The sequence below is a fragment of the Scyliorhinus torazame genome, chromosome 1, assembly GCF_047496885.1.
Source record: "Scyliorhinus torazame isolate Kashiwa2021f chromosome 1, sScyTor2.1, whole genome shotgun sequence".
Classification (NCBI taxonomy): domain Eukaryota; kingdom Metazoa; phylum Chordata; class Chondrichthyes; order Carcharhiniformes; family Scyliorhinidae; genus Scyliorhinus; species Scyliorhinus torazame.
This window is the reverse complement of record NC_092707.1, coordinates 57,929,247-57,944,417: the sequence shown is the minus strand read 5'-3', so window position 1 is coordinate 57,944,417 and position 15,171 is coordinate 57,929,247. Positions and strand designations below refer to the sequence as shown.

General features: G+C 61.9%; 1 protein-coding gene across 1 annotated transcript in view; it reads right to left on the bottom strand.

Moving 5' to 3' along the window:
- psmd9 (proteasome 26S subunit, non-ATPase 9) overlaps window positions 1-11,093 on the bottom strand; it is a 63,044-nt gene extending 51,951 nt beyond the window's left edge. The window contains exon 1 of the mRNA XM_072495287.1: window positions 10,918-11,093. Coding sequence (XP_072351388.1) covers window positions 10,918-11,040 — 123 coding nt within the window. The 5' untranslated portion in view covers window positions 11,041-11,093. The remainder of the gene's footprint in view (window positions 1-10,917) is intronic.
- Between the last annotated feature and the right edge of the window lie 4,078 nt (window positions 11,094-15,171).

The following is a 15,171-nucleotide window of genomic DNA, read 5'->3' as shown; positions in this document are numbered from 1 at the left end:
CCCAAACCCCAGCACCGGCGCTGCTGCTCCAAACCCCAGCACTGGCGCTGCTGCCCCAAACCCCAACACTGGCGCTGCTGCCCCAAACCCCAACACTGGCGCTGCTGCCCCAAACCCCAGCACTGGCACCCCAAACCCCAACACTGGCGCTGCTGTCCAAAACCCCTGCACCGGCGCTGCTGCCCCAAACCACAGCACTGACGCTGCTGCCCCAAACCACAGCACTGGCGCTGATGCCTCAACACCCAGCACTGACGCTGCCCCAAACCCCAACACTGGCGCTGCTGCCCCAAACCCCAGCACTGACGCTGCCCCAAACCCCAACACTGGCGCTGCTGCCCCAAACCCCAGCACCGGCACTGCTGCCCCAAACCCCAGCACTGACGCTGCTGCCCCAAACCCCAACACTGGCGCTGCTGCCCCAAACCCCAACACTGGCGCTGCTGCCCCAAACCCCAGCACTGACGCTGCTGCCCCAAACCCCAACACTGGCGCTGCTGCCCCAAACCCCAACACTGGCGCTGCTGCCCCAAACCCCAACACTGGCGCTGCTGCCCCAAACCCCAACACTGGCGCTGCTGCCCCAAACCCCAGCACTGACGCTGCTGCCCCAAACCCCAACACTGGCGCTGCTGCCCCAAACCCCAACACTGGCGCTGCTGCCCGAAACCCCAACACTGGCGCTGCTGCCCCAAACCCCAGCACTGACGCTGCCCCAAACCCCAACACTGGCGCTGCTGCCCCAAACCCCAGCACCGGCGCTGCTGCTCCAAACCCCAGCACTGGCGCTGCTGCCCCAAACCCCAACACTGGCGCTGCTGCCCCAAACCCCAACACTGGCGCTGCTGCCCCAAACCCCAGCACTGGCACCCCAAACCCCAACACTGGCGCTGCTGTCCAAAACCCCTGCACCGGCGCTGCTGCCCCAAACCACAGCACTGACGCTGCTGCCCCAAACCACAGCACTGGCGCTGATGCCTCAACACCCAGCACCGGCGCTGCTGCCCCAAACCCCAGCACTGGCGCTGCTGTCCAAAACCCCAGCACTGGCGCTGCTGCCCCAAACCCCAGCACTGGCACTGCTGCCCCAAACCCCAGCACTGCTGCCCCAAACCCCAGCACTGGCGCTGCTGCCCCAAACCCCAGCACTGGCACTGCTGCCCCAAACCCCAGCACTGCTGCCCCAAACCCCAGCACTGGCGCTGCTGTCCAAAACCCCTGCACCGGCACCGCTGCCCCAAACCCCAGCACCGGCACTGCTGCCCCAAACCCCAGCACCGGCACTGCTGCCCCAAACCCCAGCACTGGCACCCCAAACCCCAGCACTGACGCTGCTGCCTCAACCCACTGCACCGGCGCTGCTGCCCCAAACCACAGCACTGGCGCTGCTGCCTCAACCCCCAGCACCGGCGCTGCTGCCCCAAACCCCAGCACTGGCGCTGCTGTCCAAAACCCCAGCACTGGCGCTGCTGTCCAAAACCCCAGCACTGGCGATGCTGTCCAAAACCCCAGCACTGGCGATGCTGCTGCCCCAAACCCCAGCACTGCTGCCCCAAATCCCAGCACTGGCACCCCAAACCCCAGCACTGGCGCTGCTGCCCCAAACCCCAGCACTGACGCTGCTGCCCCAAACCCCAGCACTGACGCTGATGCCCCAAACCCCAGCACTGCTGCCCCAAACCCCAGCACTGGCACCCCAAACCCCAGCACTGGCGCTGCTGCTCCAAACCCCAGCACTGCTGCCCCAAACCCCAGCACCGGCGCTCCTGCTCCAAACCCCAGCACTGCTGCCCCAAACCCCAGCACTGGCACCCCAAGCCCCAGCACTGGCGCTGCTGCCCCAAACCCCAGCACTGACGCTGCTGCCCCAAACCCCAGCACTGACGCTGCTGCCCCAAACCCCAGCACCGGCGCTCCTGCTCCAAACCCCAGCACTGGCGCTGCTGCCCCAAACCCCAGTACCGGCGCTCCTGCTCCAAACCCCAGCACTGGCGCTGTTGCCCCAAACCCCAGCACCGGCGCCCCAAACCCCAGCAATGGCGCTGCTGCCCCAAACCCCAGCACCGGCACTGCTGCCCCAAATCCCAGCACCGGCGGCCCAAACCCCAGCACTGGCGCTGCTGCCTCAACCCCCGTCACCGGCGCTGCTGCCTTGACCCCCAGCACTGGCGCTGCTACCCCAATCCCCAGCACTGGCGCTGCTGCCTCAACCCCCAGCACTGGCACAGCTGCCCCAAACCCCAGCACCGTTACGCTGCTGCCCCAAACCCCAGCACTGGCACAGCTGCCCCAAACCCCAGCCGACCGACGCTGCTGCCCCAAACCCCAGCACTGGCGCTGCTGCCCCAAACCCCAGCACCGACGCTGCTGCCCCAAACCCCAGCACCGACGCCCCAAACCCCAGCACTGGAACTGCTGCCCCAAACCCCAGCACTGGCGCTGCTGCCTCAAGCCCCAGCACTGGCGCTGCTGCCCCAAACCCCAGCACCGACGCCCCAAACCCCAGCACTGGAACTGCTGCCCAAAATCCCAGCACCGGCACTGCTGCCCCAAATCCCAGCACCGGCTCTGCTGCCCCAAACCCCAACACTGGCGCTGCTGCCCCAAATCCCAGCACTGGCACTGCTGCCCCAAACCCCAGCACTGGCACTACTGCCCCAGACCCCAGCACTGACGCTGCCCCAAACCACAACACTGGCGCTGCTGCCCCAAACCCCAGTACCGGCGCTCTTGCCCCAAACCCCAGCACTGGCGCTGCTGCCCCAAACCCCAGCACTGGCGCTGCCCCAAACCCCAACACTGGCGCTGCTGCCCCAAACCCCAGCACTGGCGCTGCTGCCCCAAACCCCAGCACTGGCACCCCAAACCCCAGCACTGACGCTGCTGCCTCAACCCCCTGCACCGGCGCTGCTGCCCCAAACCACAGCACTGGCGCTGCTGCCTCAACACCCAGCACCGCTGCCCCAAACCCCAGCACTGGCGCTGCTGCCCCAAACCCCAGCACTGGCGATGCTGTCCAAAACCAAAGCACTGGCGATGCTGCCCCAAACCCCAGCACCGGCACTGCTGCCCCAAACCCCAGCACTGGCGCCGCTGCCCCAAACCCCAGCACTGGCACCCCAAACCCCAGCACTGACGCTGCTGCCTCAACCCCCTGCACCGGCGCTGCTGCCCCAAACCACAGCACTGGCGGTGCTGACCCAAACCCCAGCACCGGCACTGCTGCCCCAAACCCCAGCACTGCTGCCCCAAACCCCAGCACTGACGCTGCTGCCCCAAACCCCAGCACCGGCACTGCTGCCCCAAAGCCCAGTACTGGCACCACAAACCCCAGCACTGACGCTGCTGCCTCAACCCCCTGCACCGGCGCTGCTGCCCCAAACCACAGCTCTGGCGCTGCTGCCCCAAACCCCAGCACCGGCGCTGCTGCTCCAAACCCCAGCACTGGCGCTGCTGCCCCAAACCCCAACACTGGCGCTGCTGCCCCAAACCCCAACACTGGCGCTGCTGCCCCAAACCCCAGCACTGGCACCCCAAACCCCAACACTGGCGCTGCTGTCCAAAACCCCTGCACCGGCGCTGCTGCCCCAAACCACAGCACTGACGCTGCTGCCCCAAACCACAGCACTGGCGCTGATGCCTCAACACCCAGCACCGGCGCTGCTGCCCCAAACCCCAGCACTGGCGCTGCTGTCCAAAACCCCAGCACTGGCGCTGCTGCCCCAAACCCCAGCACTGGCACTGCTGCCCCAAACCCCAGCACTGCTGCCCCAAACCCCAGCACTGGCGCTGCTGCCCCAAACCCCAGCACTGGCACTGCTGCCCCAAACCCCAGCACTGCTGCCCCAAACCCCAGCACTGGCGCTGCTGTCCAAAACCCCTGCACCGGCACCGCTGCCCCAAACCCCAGCACCGGCACTGCTGCCCCAAACCCCAGCACCGGCACTGCTGCCCCAAACCCCAGCACTGGCACCCCAAACCCCAGCACTGACGCTGCTGCCTCAACCCCCTGCACCGGCGCTGCTGCCCCAAACCACAGCACTGGCGCTGCTGCCTCAACCCCCAGCACCGGCGCTGCTGCCCCAAACCCCAGCACTGGCGCTGCTGTCCAAAACCCCAGCACTGGCGCTGCTGTCCAAAACCCCAGCACTGGCGATGCTGTCCAAAACCCCAGCACTGGCGATGCTGCTGCCCCAAGCCCCAGCACTGCTGCCCCAAATCCCAGCACTGGCACCCCAAACCCCAGCACTGGCACTGCTGCCCCAAACCCCAGCACTGACGCTGCTGCCCCAAACCCCAGCACTGACGCTGCTGCCCCAAACCCCAGCACTGCTGCCCCAAACCCCAGCACTGGCACCCCAAACCCCAGCACTGGCGCTGCTGCTCCAAACCCCAGCACTGCTGCCCCAAACCCCAGCACCGGCGCTCCTGCTCCAAACCCCAGCACTGCTGCCCCAAACCCCAGCACTGGCACCCCAAGCCCCAGCACTGGCGCTGCTGCCCCAAACCCCAGCACTGACGCTGCTGCCCCAAACCCCAGCACTGACGCTGCTGCCCCAAACCCCAGCACCGGCGCTCCTGCTCCAAACCCCAGCACTGGCGCTGCTGCCCCAAACCCCAGTACCGGCGCTCCTGCTCCAAACCCCAGCACTGGCGCTGTTGCCCCAAACCCCAGCACCGGCGCCCTAAACCCCAGCACTGACGCTGCTGCCCCAAACCCCAGCACCGGCACTGCTGCCCCAAATCCCAGCACCGGCGGCCCAAACCCCAGCACTGGCGCTGCTGCCTCAACCCCCGTCACCGGCGCTGCTGCCTTGACCCCCAGCACTGGCGCTGCTACCCCAATCCCCAGCACTGGCGCTGCTGCCTCAACCCCCAGCACTGGCACAGCTGCCCCAAACCCCAGCACCGTTACGCTGCTGCCCCAAACCCCAGCACTGGCACAGCTGCCCCAAACCCCAGCCGACCGACGCTGCTGCCCCAAACCCCAGCACTGGCGCTGCTGCCCCAAACCCCAGCACCGACGCTGCTGCCCCAAACCCCAGCACTGGAACTGCTGCCCCAAACCCCAGCACTGGCGCTGCTGCCCCAAGCCCCAGCACTGGCGCTGCTGCCCCAAACCCCAGCACCGACGCCCCAAACCCCAGCACTGGAACTGCTGCCCCAAACCCCAGCACTGGCGCTGCTGCCCCAAGCCCCAGCACTGGCGCTGCTGCCCCAAACCCCAGCACCGACGCCCCAAACCCCAGCACTGGAACTGCTGCCCAAAATCCCAGCACCGGCACTGCTGCCCCAAATCCCAGCACCGGCTCTGCTGCCCCAAACCCCAACACTGGCGCTGCTGCCCCAAATCCCAGCACTGGCACTGCTGCCCCAAACCCCAGCACTGGCACTGCTGCCCCAAACCCCAGCACTGGCACTACTGCCCCAGACCCCAGCACTGACGCTGCCCCAAACCCCAACACTGGCGCTGCTGCCCCAAACCCCAGTACCGGCGCTCTTGCCCCAAACCCCAGCACTGGCGCTGCTGCCCCAAACCCCAGCACTGGCGCTGCCCCAAACCCCAACACTGGCGCTGCTGCCCCAAACCCCAGCACTGGCGCTGCTGCCCCAAACCCCAGCACTGGCACCCCAAACCCCAGCACTGACGCTGCTGCCTCAACCCCCTGCACCGGCGCTGCTGCCCCAAACCACAGCACTGGCGCTGCTGCCTCAACACCCAGCACCGCTGCCCCAAACCCCAGCACTGGCGCTGCTGCCCCAAACCCCAGCACTGGCGATGCTGTCCAAAACCAAAGCACTGGCGATGCTGCCCCAAACCCCAGCACCGGCACTGCTGCCCCAAACCCCAGCACTGGCGCCGCTGCCCCAAACCCCAGCACTGGCACCCCAAACCCCAGCACTGACGCTGCTGCCTCAACCCCCTGCACCGGCGCTGCTGCCCCAAACCACAGCACTGGCGGTGCTGACCCAAACCCCAGCACCGGCACTGCTGCCCCAAACCCCAGCACTGCTGCCCCAAACCCCAGCACTGACGCTGCTGCCCCAAACCCCAGCACCGGCACTGCTGCCCCAAAGCCCAGCACTGGCACCACAAACCCCAGCACTGACGCTGCTGCCTCAACCCCCTGCACCGGCGCTGCTGCCCCAAACCACAGCACTGGCGCTGCTGCCCCAAACCTCAGCACTGCTGCCCCAAACCCCAGCACTGCTGCCCCAAACCCCAGCACTGACGCTGCTGCCTCAACCCCCAGCACCGGCACTGCTGCCCCAAACCCCAGCACTGCTGCCCCAAACCCCAGCACTGGCGCTGCTGTCCAAAACCCCAGCACTGGCGCTGCTGCCGCAAACCCCAGCACCGGCACTGCTGCCCCAAACCCCAGCACTGGCACCCCAAACCCCAGCACTGGTGCTGCTGTCCAAAACCCCAGCACTGGCGATGCTGCTGCCCCAAACCCCAGCACTGGCGGTGCTGCCCCAAACCCCAGCACTGGCGCTGCTGCCCCAAACCCCAGCACTGGCGCTGCCCCAAACCCCAACACTGGCGCTGCTGCCCCAAACCCCAGCACTGGCGCTGCTGCCCCAAACCCCAGCACTGCGTTGCTGCCCCAAACCCCAGCACTGGCGCTGCTGCCCCAAACCCCAGCACTGGCGCTGCTGCCCCAAACCCCAGCACTGGCGCTGCTGCCCCAAACCCCAGCACTGGCGCTGCTGCCCCAAACCCCAGCACTGGCGCTGCTGCCCCAAACCCCAGCACTGGCGCTGCTGCCCCAAACCCCAGCACTGGCGCTGCTGCCCCAAACCCCAGCACTGGCGCTGCTGCCCCAAACCCCAGCACTGGCGCTGCTGCCCCAAACCCCAGCACTGACGCTGCTGCCCCAAACCCCAGCACTGGCACCCCAAACCCCAGCACTGGCGCTGCTGTCCAAAACCCCAGCACTGGCGATGCTGCTGCCCCAAACCCCAGCACTGGCGGTGCTGCCCCAAACCCCAGCACTGGCGCTGCTGCCCCAAACCCCAGCACTGGCGCTGCTGCCCCAAACCCCAGCACTGGCGCTGCTGCCCCAAACCCGAGCACTGGCGCTGCTGCCCCAAACCCCAGCACTGCGTTGCTGCCCCAAATCTCAGCACCGGCGGCCCAAACCCCAGCACTGGCGCTGCTGCCCCAAACCCCAGCACTGCGCTGCTGCCCCAAATCCCAGCACCGGCGGCCCAAACCCCAGCACTGGCGCTGCTGTCCAAAACCCCAGCACTGGCGATGCTGCTGCCCCAAACCCCAGCACTGGCGGTGCTGCCCCAAACCCCAGCACTGGCGCTGCTGCCCCAAACCCCAGCACTGGCGCTGCCCCAAACCCCAACACTGGCGCTGCTGCCCCAAACCCGAGCACTGGCGCTGCTGCCCCAAACCCCAGCACTGCGTTGCTGCCCCAAATCTCAGCACCGGCGGCCCAAACCCCAGCACCGGCGCTGCTGCCTCAACCCCCGTCACCGGCGCTGCTGCCTCAACCCATAGCACCGGCGCTATGCCCCAAACCCCAGCACTGGCGCTGCTGCCCCAAACCCCAGCACTGGCGCTGCTGCCCCAAACCCCAGCACTGGCGCTGCTGCCCCAAACCCCAGCACTGGCGCTGCTGCCCCAAACCCCAGCACTGGCGCTGCTGCCCCAAACCCCAGCACTGGCGCTGCTGCCCCAAACCCCAGCACTGGCGCTGCCCCAAACCCCAACACTGGCGCTGCTGCCCCAAACCCCAGCACTGGCGCTGCTGCCCCAAACCCCAGCACTGCGTTGCTGCCCCAAACCCCAGCACTGGCGCTGCTGCCCCAAACCCCAGCACTGGCGCTGCTGCCCCAAACCCCAGCACTGGCGCTGCTGCCCCAAACCCCAGCACTGGCGCTGCTGCCCCAAACCCCAGCACTGGCGCTGCTGCCCCAAACCCCAGCACTGGCGCTGCTGCCCCAAACCCCAGCACTGGCGCTGCTGCCCCAAACCCCAGCACTGGCGCTGCTGCCCCAAACCCCAGCACTGGCGCTGCTGCCCCAAACCCCAGCACTGACGCTGCTGCCCCAAACCCCAGCACTGGCACCCCAAACCCCAGCACTGGCGCTGCTGTCCAAAACCCCAGCACTGGCGATGCTGCTGCCCCAAACCCCAGCACTGGCGGTGCTGCCCCAAACCCCAGCACTGGCGCTGCTGCCCCAAACCCCAGCACTGGCGCTGCTGCCCCAAACCCCAGCACTGGCGCTGCTGCCCCAAACCCGAGCACTGGCGCTGCTGCCCCAAACCCCAGCACTGCGTTGCTGCCCCAAATCTCAGCACCGGCGGCCCAAACCCCAGCACTGGCGCTGCTGCCCCAAACCCCAGCACTGCGCTGCTGCCCCAAATCCCAGCACCGGCGGCCCAAACCCCAGCACTGACGCTGCTGCCCCAAACCCCAGCACTGGCGATGCTGTCCAAAACCCCAGCACTGGCGATGCTGCTGCCCCAAACCCCAGCACTGGCGGTGCTGCCCCAAACCCCAGCACTGGCGCTGCTGCCCCAAACCCCAGCACTGGCGCTGCCCCAAACCCCAACACTGGCGCTGCTGCCCCAAACCCGAGCACTGGCGCTGCTGCCCCAAACCCCAGCACTGCGTTGCTGCCCCAAATCTCAGCACCGGCGGCCCAAACCCCAGCACCGGCGCTGCTGCCTCAACCCCCGTCACCGGCGCTGCTGCCTCAACCCATAGCACCGGCGCTATGCCCCAAACCACAGCACTGGAACTGCTGCCCCAAACCCCAGCACCGGCACTGCTGCCCCAAACCCCAGCACCGGCACTGCTGCCCCAAACCCCAGCACCGGCGCTGCTGCCCCAAACCCCAGCACCGGCGCTGCTGCCCCAAACCCCAGCACCGGCGCTGCTGCCCCAAACCCCAGCACTGGCGCTGCTGCCCCAAACCCCAGCACTGACGCTGCTGCCCCAAACCCCAGCACCGGCTCTGCTGCCCCAAACCCCAGCACCGGCTCTGCTGCCCCAAACCCCAGCACCGGCGCTGCTGCCCCAAACCCCAGCACTGGAACTGCTGCCCCGAACCCCAGCACTGGCACTGCTGCCCCAAACCCCAGCACTGGAACTGCTGCCCCAAACCCCAGCACTGGCACTGCTGCCCCAAACCCCAGCACTGGCACTGCTGCCCCAAACCCCAGCACTGGCGCTGCTGCCCCAAACCCCAGCACTGGCACTGCTGCCCCAAACCCCAGCACGGACGCTGCTGCCCCAAACCCCAGCACTGGAACTGCTGCCCCAAACCCCAGCACTGGCGCTGCTGCCCCAAACCCCAGCACTGGCGCTGCTGCCCCAAACCCCAGCACTGGCGCTGCTGCCCCAAACCCCAGCACTGGCGCTGCTGCCCCAAACCCCAGCACTGGCGCTGCTGCCCCAAACCCCAGCACTGGCGCTGCTGCCCCAAACCCCAGCACTGGCGCTGCTGCCCCAAACCCCAGCACTGGCGCTGCTGCCCCAAACCCCAGCACTGGCGCTGCTGCCCCAAACCCCAGCACTGACGCTGCTGCCCCAAACCCCAGCACTGGCGCTGCTGCCCCAAACGCCAGCACTGGCGCTGCTGCCCCAAACCCCAGCACTGGCGCTGCTGCCCCAAACCCCAGCACTGGCGCTGCTTCCTCAACCCCCACCACTGACGCTGCTGCCCCAAAACCCAGCACTGGCGCTGCTTCCTCAACCCCCACCACTGACGCTGCTGCCCCAAAACCCAGCACTGGCGCTGCTTCCTCAACCCCCACCACTGACGCTGCTGCCCCAAACCCCAGCACTGGCGCTGCTGCCCCAAACCCCAGCACTGACGCTGCTGCTCCAAACCCCAGCACTGGCGCTGCTGCCCCAAACCCCAGCACTGGTGCTGGTGCTGCTGCTCCAAACCCCAGCACTGGCGCTGCTGCCCCAAACCCCAGCACTGCTGCCCCAAATCCCAGCACTGGCGCTGCTGCTCCAAACGCCAGCACTGGCGCTGCTGCCCCAAACCCCAGCACTGGCGCTGCTGCCCCAAACCCCAGCACTGGCGCTGCTGCCCCAAACCCCAGCACTGGCGCTGCTGCCCCAAACCCCAGCACTGGCGCCGCTGCCCCAAACCCCAGCACTGGCGCCGCTGCCCCAAACCCCAGCACTGGCGCCGCTTCCCCAAACCCCAGCACTGGCGCCGCTGCCCCAAACCCCAGCACTGGCGCTGCTGCCCCAAACCCCAGCACTGGCGCTGCTGCCCCAAACCCCAGCACTGGCGCTGCTGCCCCAAACCCCAGCACTGGCGCTGCTGCCCCAAACCCCAGCACTGGCGCTGCTGCCCCAAACCCCAGCACTGGCGCTGCTGCCCCAAACCCCAGCACTGGCGCTGCTGCCCCAAACCCCAGCACTGGCGCTGCTGCCCCAAACCCCAGCACTGGCGCTGCTGCCCCAAACCCCAGCACTGACGCTGCTGCCCCAAACCCCAGCACTGGCGCTGCTGCCCCAAACCCCAGCACTGGCGCTGCTGCCCCAAACCCCAGCACTGGCGCTGCTGCCCCAAACCCCAGCACTGGCGCTGCTGCCCCAAACCCCAGCACTGGCGCTGCTGCCCCAAACCCCAGCACTGACGCTGCTGCCCCAAACCCCAGCACTGGCGCTGCTGCCCCAAACCCCAGCACTGGCGCTGCTGCCCCAAACCCCAGCACTGGCGCTGCTGCCCCAAACCCCAGCACTGGCGCTGCTGCCCCAAACCCCAGCACTGGCGCTGCTGCCCCAAACCCCAGCACTGGCGCTGCTGCCCCAAACCCCAGCACTGGCGCTGCTGCCCCAAACCCCTGCACCGGCGCTGCTGCCTCATCGCCTGCAATGGAAGCAGCTCGATTCCCCAGGGCTCCGTACAACCGAAACCTCCTTCAACACTCACCCCTTCCAAAATATCATAGTAAGCTTTGATCTGAGCCTCGATGGAATCTTTCTGTTTGACCAGCTGCTGTACATCAGCCATGGTCACTGTCCGCGGTGAACTCTCCGACCCCCCGTCCGACATTGTCTCGCTGACTCACTACGGCTCTCCACAGCGGCAGGCCGTCCCTCCTCAAAACGCAACCGCAAAGTTCAAAATACAAGTGATTGTAACAGTGGCCTCGCTAGTCGTGGCTATCTGTGCAAATCGGGGCAAGAGTGTGGTCCAGGCATTGGGTGGCACAGTGGTCAGCACTGCTGCCTCTCAGGTTCAGGGACCCGGTTCAATCCCCACCTTGGGTCACTGTCTGTGCGGAGTCTGCACGTACTCCCCGTGTCTGCGTGGGTTTCCTCCGGGTGCTCCGGTTTCCTCCCACAGTCCAAAGATTTTTTTTTTTAATTTTTAGAGTACCCAATTCATTTTTTCAAATTAAGGGGCAACTTAGCGTGGCCAATCCACCTAACCCTGTACATCTTTGGGTTGCCATGATGTGGAGATGCTGGCGTTGGACTGGGGTGAGCACAGTACGAAGTCTTACAACACCAGGTTAAAGTCCAACAGGTTTGTTTCGATGTCACTAGCTTTTGGAGCGCTGCTCCTTCCTCAGGTGAATGAAGAGGTATGTTCCAGAAACATATATATAGACAAATTCAAAGATGCCAAACAATGCTAGGAATGCGAGCATTAGCAGGTGATTAAATCTTTACAGATCCAGAGATGGGGTAACCCCAGGTTAAAGAGGTGTGAATTGTCTCAAGCCAGGACAGTTGGTAGGATTTTGCAGGCCAGATGGTGGGGGATGAATGTAATGCGACATGAATCCCAGGTCCCGGTTGAGGCCGCACTCATGTGTGCGGAACTTGGCTATAAGTTTCTGCTCGGCGATTCTGCGTTGTCGCGGGTCCTGAAGGCCGCCTTGGAGAACGCTTACCCGGAGATCAGAGGCTGAATGCCCTTGACTGCTGATGTGTTCCCCGACTGGAAGGGAACATTCCTACCTGGTGATTGTTGCACGATGTCCGTTCATTCGTTGTCGCAGCGTCTGCATGGTCTCGCCAATGTACCACGCTTCGGGACATCCTTTCCTGCAGCGTATGAGGTAGACAACGTTGGCCGAGTCGCACGAGTATGTACCGCGTACCTGGTGGGTGGTGTTCTCACGTGTAATAGTGGTATCCATGTCGATGATCTGGCACGTCTTGCAGAGATTACCATGACAGGGTTGTGTGGTGTCGTGGTCACTGTTCTGAAGACTGGGTAGTTTGCTGCAAACAATGGTTTGTTTGAGGTTGCGCGGTTGTTTGAAGGCAAGTAGTGGGGGTGTGGGGATGACCTTGGCAAGATGTTCATCGTCATCAATGACGTGTTGAAGGCTGTGAAGAAGATGACGTAGTTTCTCCGCTCCGGGGAAGTACTGGACGACGAAGGGTATTCTGTCGGTTGTGTCCCTCCCATCTTTGGGTTGTGGGGGCGAAACCCACGCAAACACAGGGAGAATGTGCAAACTCCACGCAGACAGTGACCCAGAGCCAGGATCGAACCTGGGACCTCGGCGCCGTGAGGCTGCAGGGCTAACCCACTGCGCCACTCTGCTGTCCCAACCACAATCCAAAAATGAGCAGTTTAGGTGGATTGGCCATGATAAATTGCCCCTTAGTGTGCAAAATGTGCAGGTTAGGTGGGATTATGGAGACATGGTATGGAAATGGTCCTCGGGTGTTCTTTCAGAGGGTTGGTGCAGACTTGAAGGACCAAATGGCCTCCTTCTATACTGTAGGGATTCTATGAATTTAGATATTATTTGCTGTGTTCATTTTCAATGAGTTGTAATTCATCTTAACAAACTGAAAGTGAGCAATCTGGACCGTTTGAATTATGAATGTGAACATTTGATGTCACACTTTATTTTCATTTGCCTCCCCTGGAAACCCTCCGAAAGCTCCAGTCATCTTCCACATGATCCGGAGGTCATGCAAACTCAGTTATCTATATTCTAAATCATATTGTCTATTCTGTTATTAATTTGTTGTATTATCTGTAAATATAGAGCAAAGAACTAAGGGGCCACTTTTCACAGCTTCAGGAGAGATGCATGGAATTTGCAATAGGAGCAGTCCAAACTAGTCCTTCTGTTGTACATGACAGCGTAGCAAATATTAACATAAAGAGCTCTTATCTTTCCAAGTTTAAAAAGTGTGATTATTCTGACATCTGGGAACCAAAAGACAACAAAAGCACGTAGCAAGCAGTCTCCTTCACCCACCACCCGTGTGCCTGCTGACCTATATTGGCTCCTGGTTAAGCAATACATCAATTTTCTTTTTCTAATATTTTTTCCTTTAAAAAAAAATTTAGAGTACCCAATTATTTTCTTTCCAATTAAGGGGCAATTTAGCGTGGCCAATCCACCTACACTGCACATCTTTTGGGTTGTGTGGGTGAAACCCATGCAGACATGGGGAAAATGTGCAAACTGCGCACAAGCAGTGACCCAGGGCCCGGATCGAACCTGGGTCCTCAGCGCCATAGGCAGCAGTGCTAACCCCTGCGCCACCATGCCACCCCAATATGTCAATTTTAATATTCTCAGCCTTGTTCGAAATTCCCTCCATGACCCTATCACCTCCTTACCTGTATAATCTCATTCAACCACACAGCACTCCAAGATAACTGCACTCCTTACATTTTGGCCTGGAGAAACCATAGACCGTAAGACGTAGGAACAGAAGTAGGCCATTTGGCCTATCGAGTCTGCTCTGCCATTCAATTAGATCATGGCTGATCTGATAACTGATAACCAGATTTTAATTATCCCACCTTCCAGCTGGCTAGGACCTTGAGCTCTGTAATTCTCTCCCTATATCTTCCTATCGCTTTGACTATTTCCTATTCCTTATCTCGCTGACCAAGACTTTGGTCATCTTCCCTAATGTCTCCTTTATGTGCCTCAGTGTCAAATGCCACTTTATGATGCTCCTGTAAAGCACTTTGGGTCATTTTATTATATGAAAGAAGCAATTTTAAAAAAAATTCATAGTTATAGGAAAGCCAGGTGTTTCTATAATTGTCATCATGAGTCCTACATTGTGTGTTGCTTCCCTGGTGCAAGGATAAAGAATATCACAGAGAGAGTGCAGAATATTCTGCAGGGAGAACAGGGAACCAAAAGTTGTCATAGAACACAGAAGAGGCCCTTCAGTCCAGTAAGTCGCACTGACAAAACGACACTAAATCTACACTAACCCCATTTACCAGCACTTGACCCATAACCTCGAATGTCATGAGATTTCAAGTGTTCATCCATGTACATTTAAAAGGCTGAGGTTTCCTGCCTCTACTGCCCTCCCAGGCAGTGCATTCCAGACCCAAAACCCTCTGGGTGAAAACATTTTTCCTCAAATCCCCTCTAAACCTCCTGCCCCTTACCAGGGAGAGCGCAAGATACAATCTAAAGCAGAATGTCTAAATTTGAAAATGATTAATTTCAATGGAATGAGAGAGTATTTAGCCAGGGTAAAATGGAACCAAAGATCAACAAGAAAACCTGTAGTTAAACAATGAATGATGTATAAGGATACGATGTTCCAGGTAACGGTAGGTGCATTCCACCAAGGCCAAAAAGTAAGGGAATCAAGGCCCCAGCTGCTTGGATGATGAAGGAGATCAAAAATAGAGTGTCGATGATGTATGTCACATGAATTCTTTCAAACGAGAACCAGGCCAATAATTTGAACGGGGAAACAAAGAAGAAAATAAGACTGACAAAGATAGAATACGAGGGGGTTAGAATGGCAGATAACATAAAAGAGAATCTTCTAGTGTAGTATATAAATGAGACTTGGCTGAGAGCAAAGAAATCCATTTGTCAGTTGAAACACCTGAGCCCCAAAAGGAAAAAAAAGAGCTTGATTGACCGCTTCGTTTCTCACTCTACAATCTCTGCTGACAATCTGCACAATGTTTATTTCCATAAGATTAACAATTTCAAAAGCAAGGCGACATGGTTGTGCAGTGGTTAGCACTGCTGCCTCAAGGCACCGAGGACTCAGGTTCGATCCCGGCCCCGGGTCACTGCCCATGTGGAGTTTTGTGTCTGCGCGGGTCCCACCCCCACAACCCAAAAAGATGTGCAGGGTAGGTGAATTGGCCGTGCTAAATTGCCCCTTAATTGGAAAAATAAGAATTGATACTCTGAACTTAATTAAATTTCAAAAG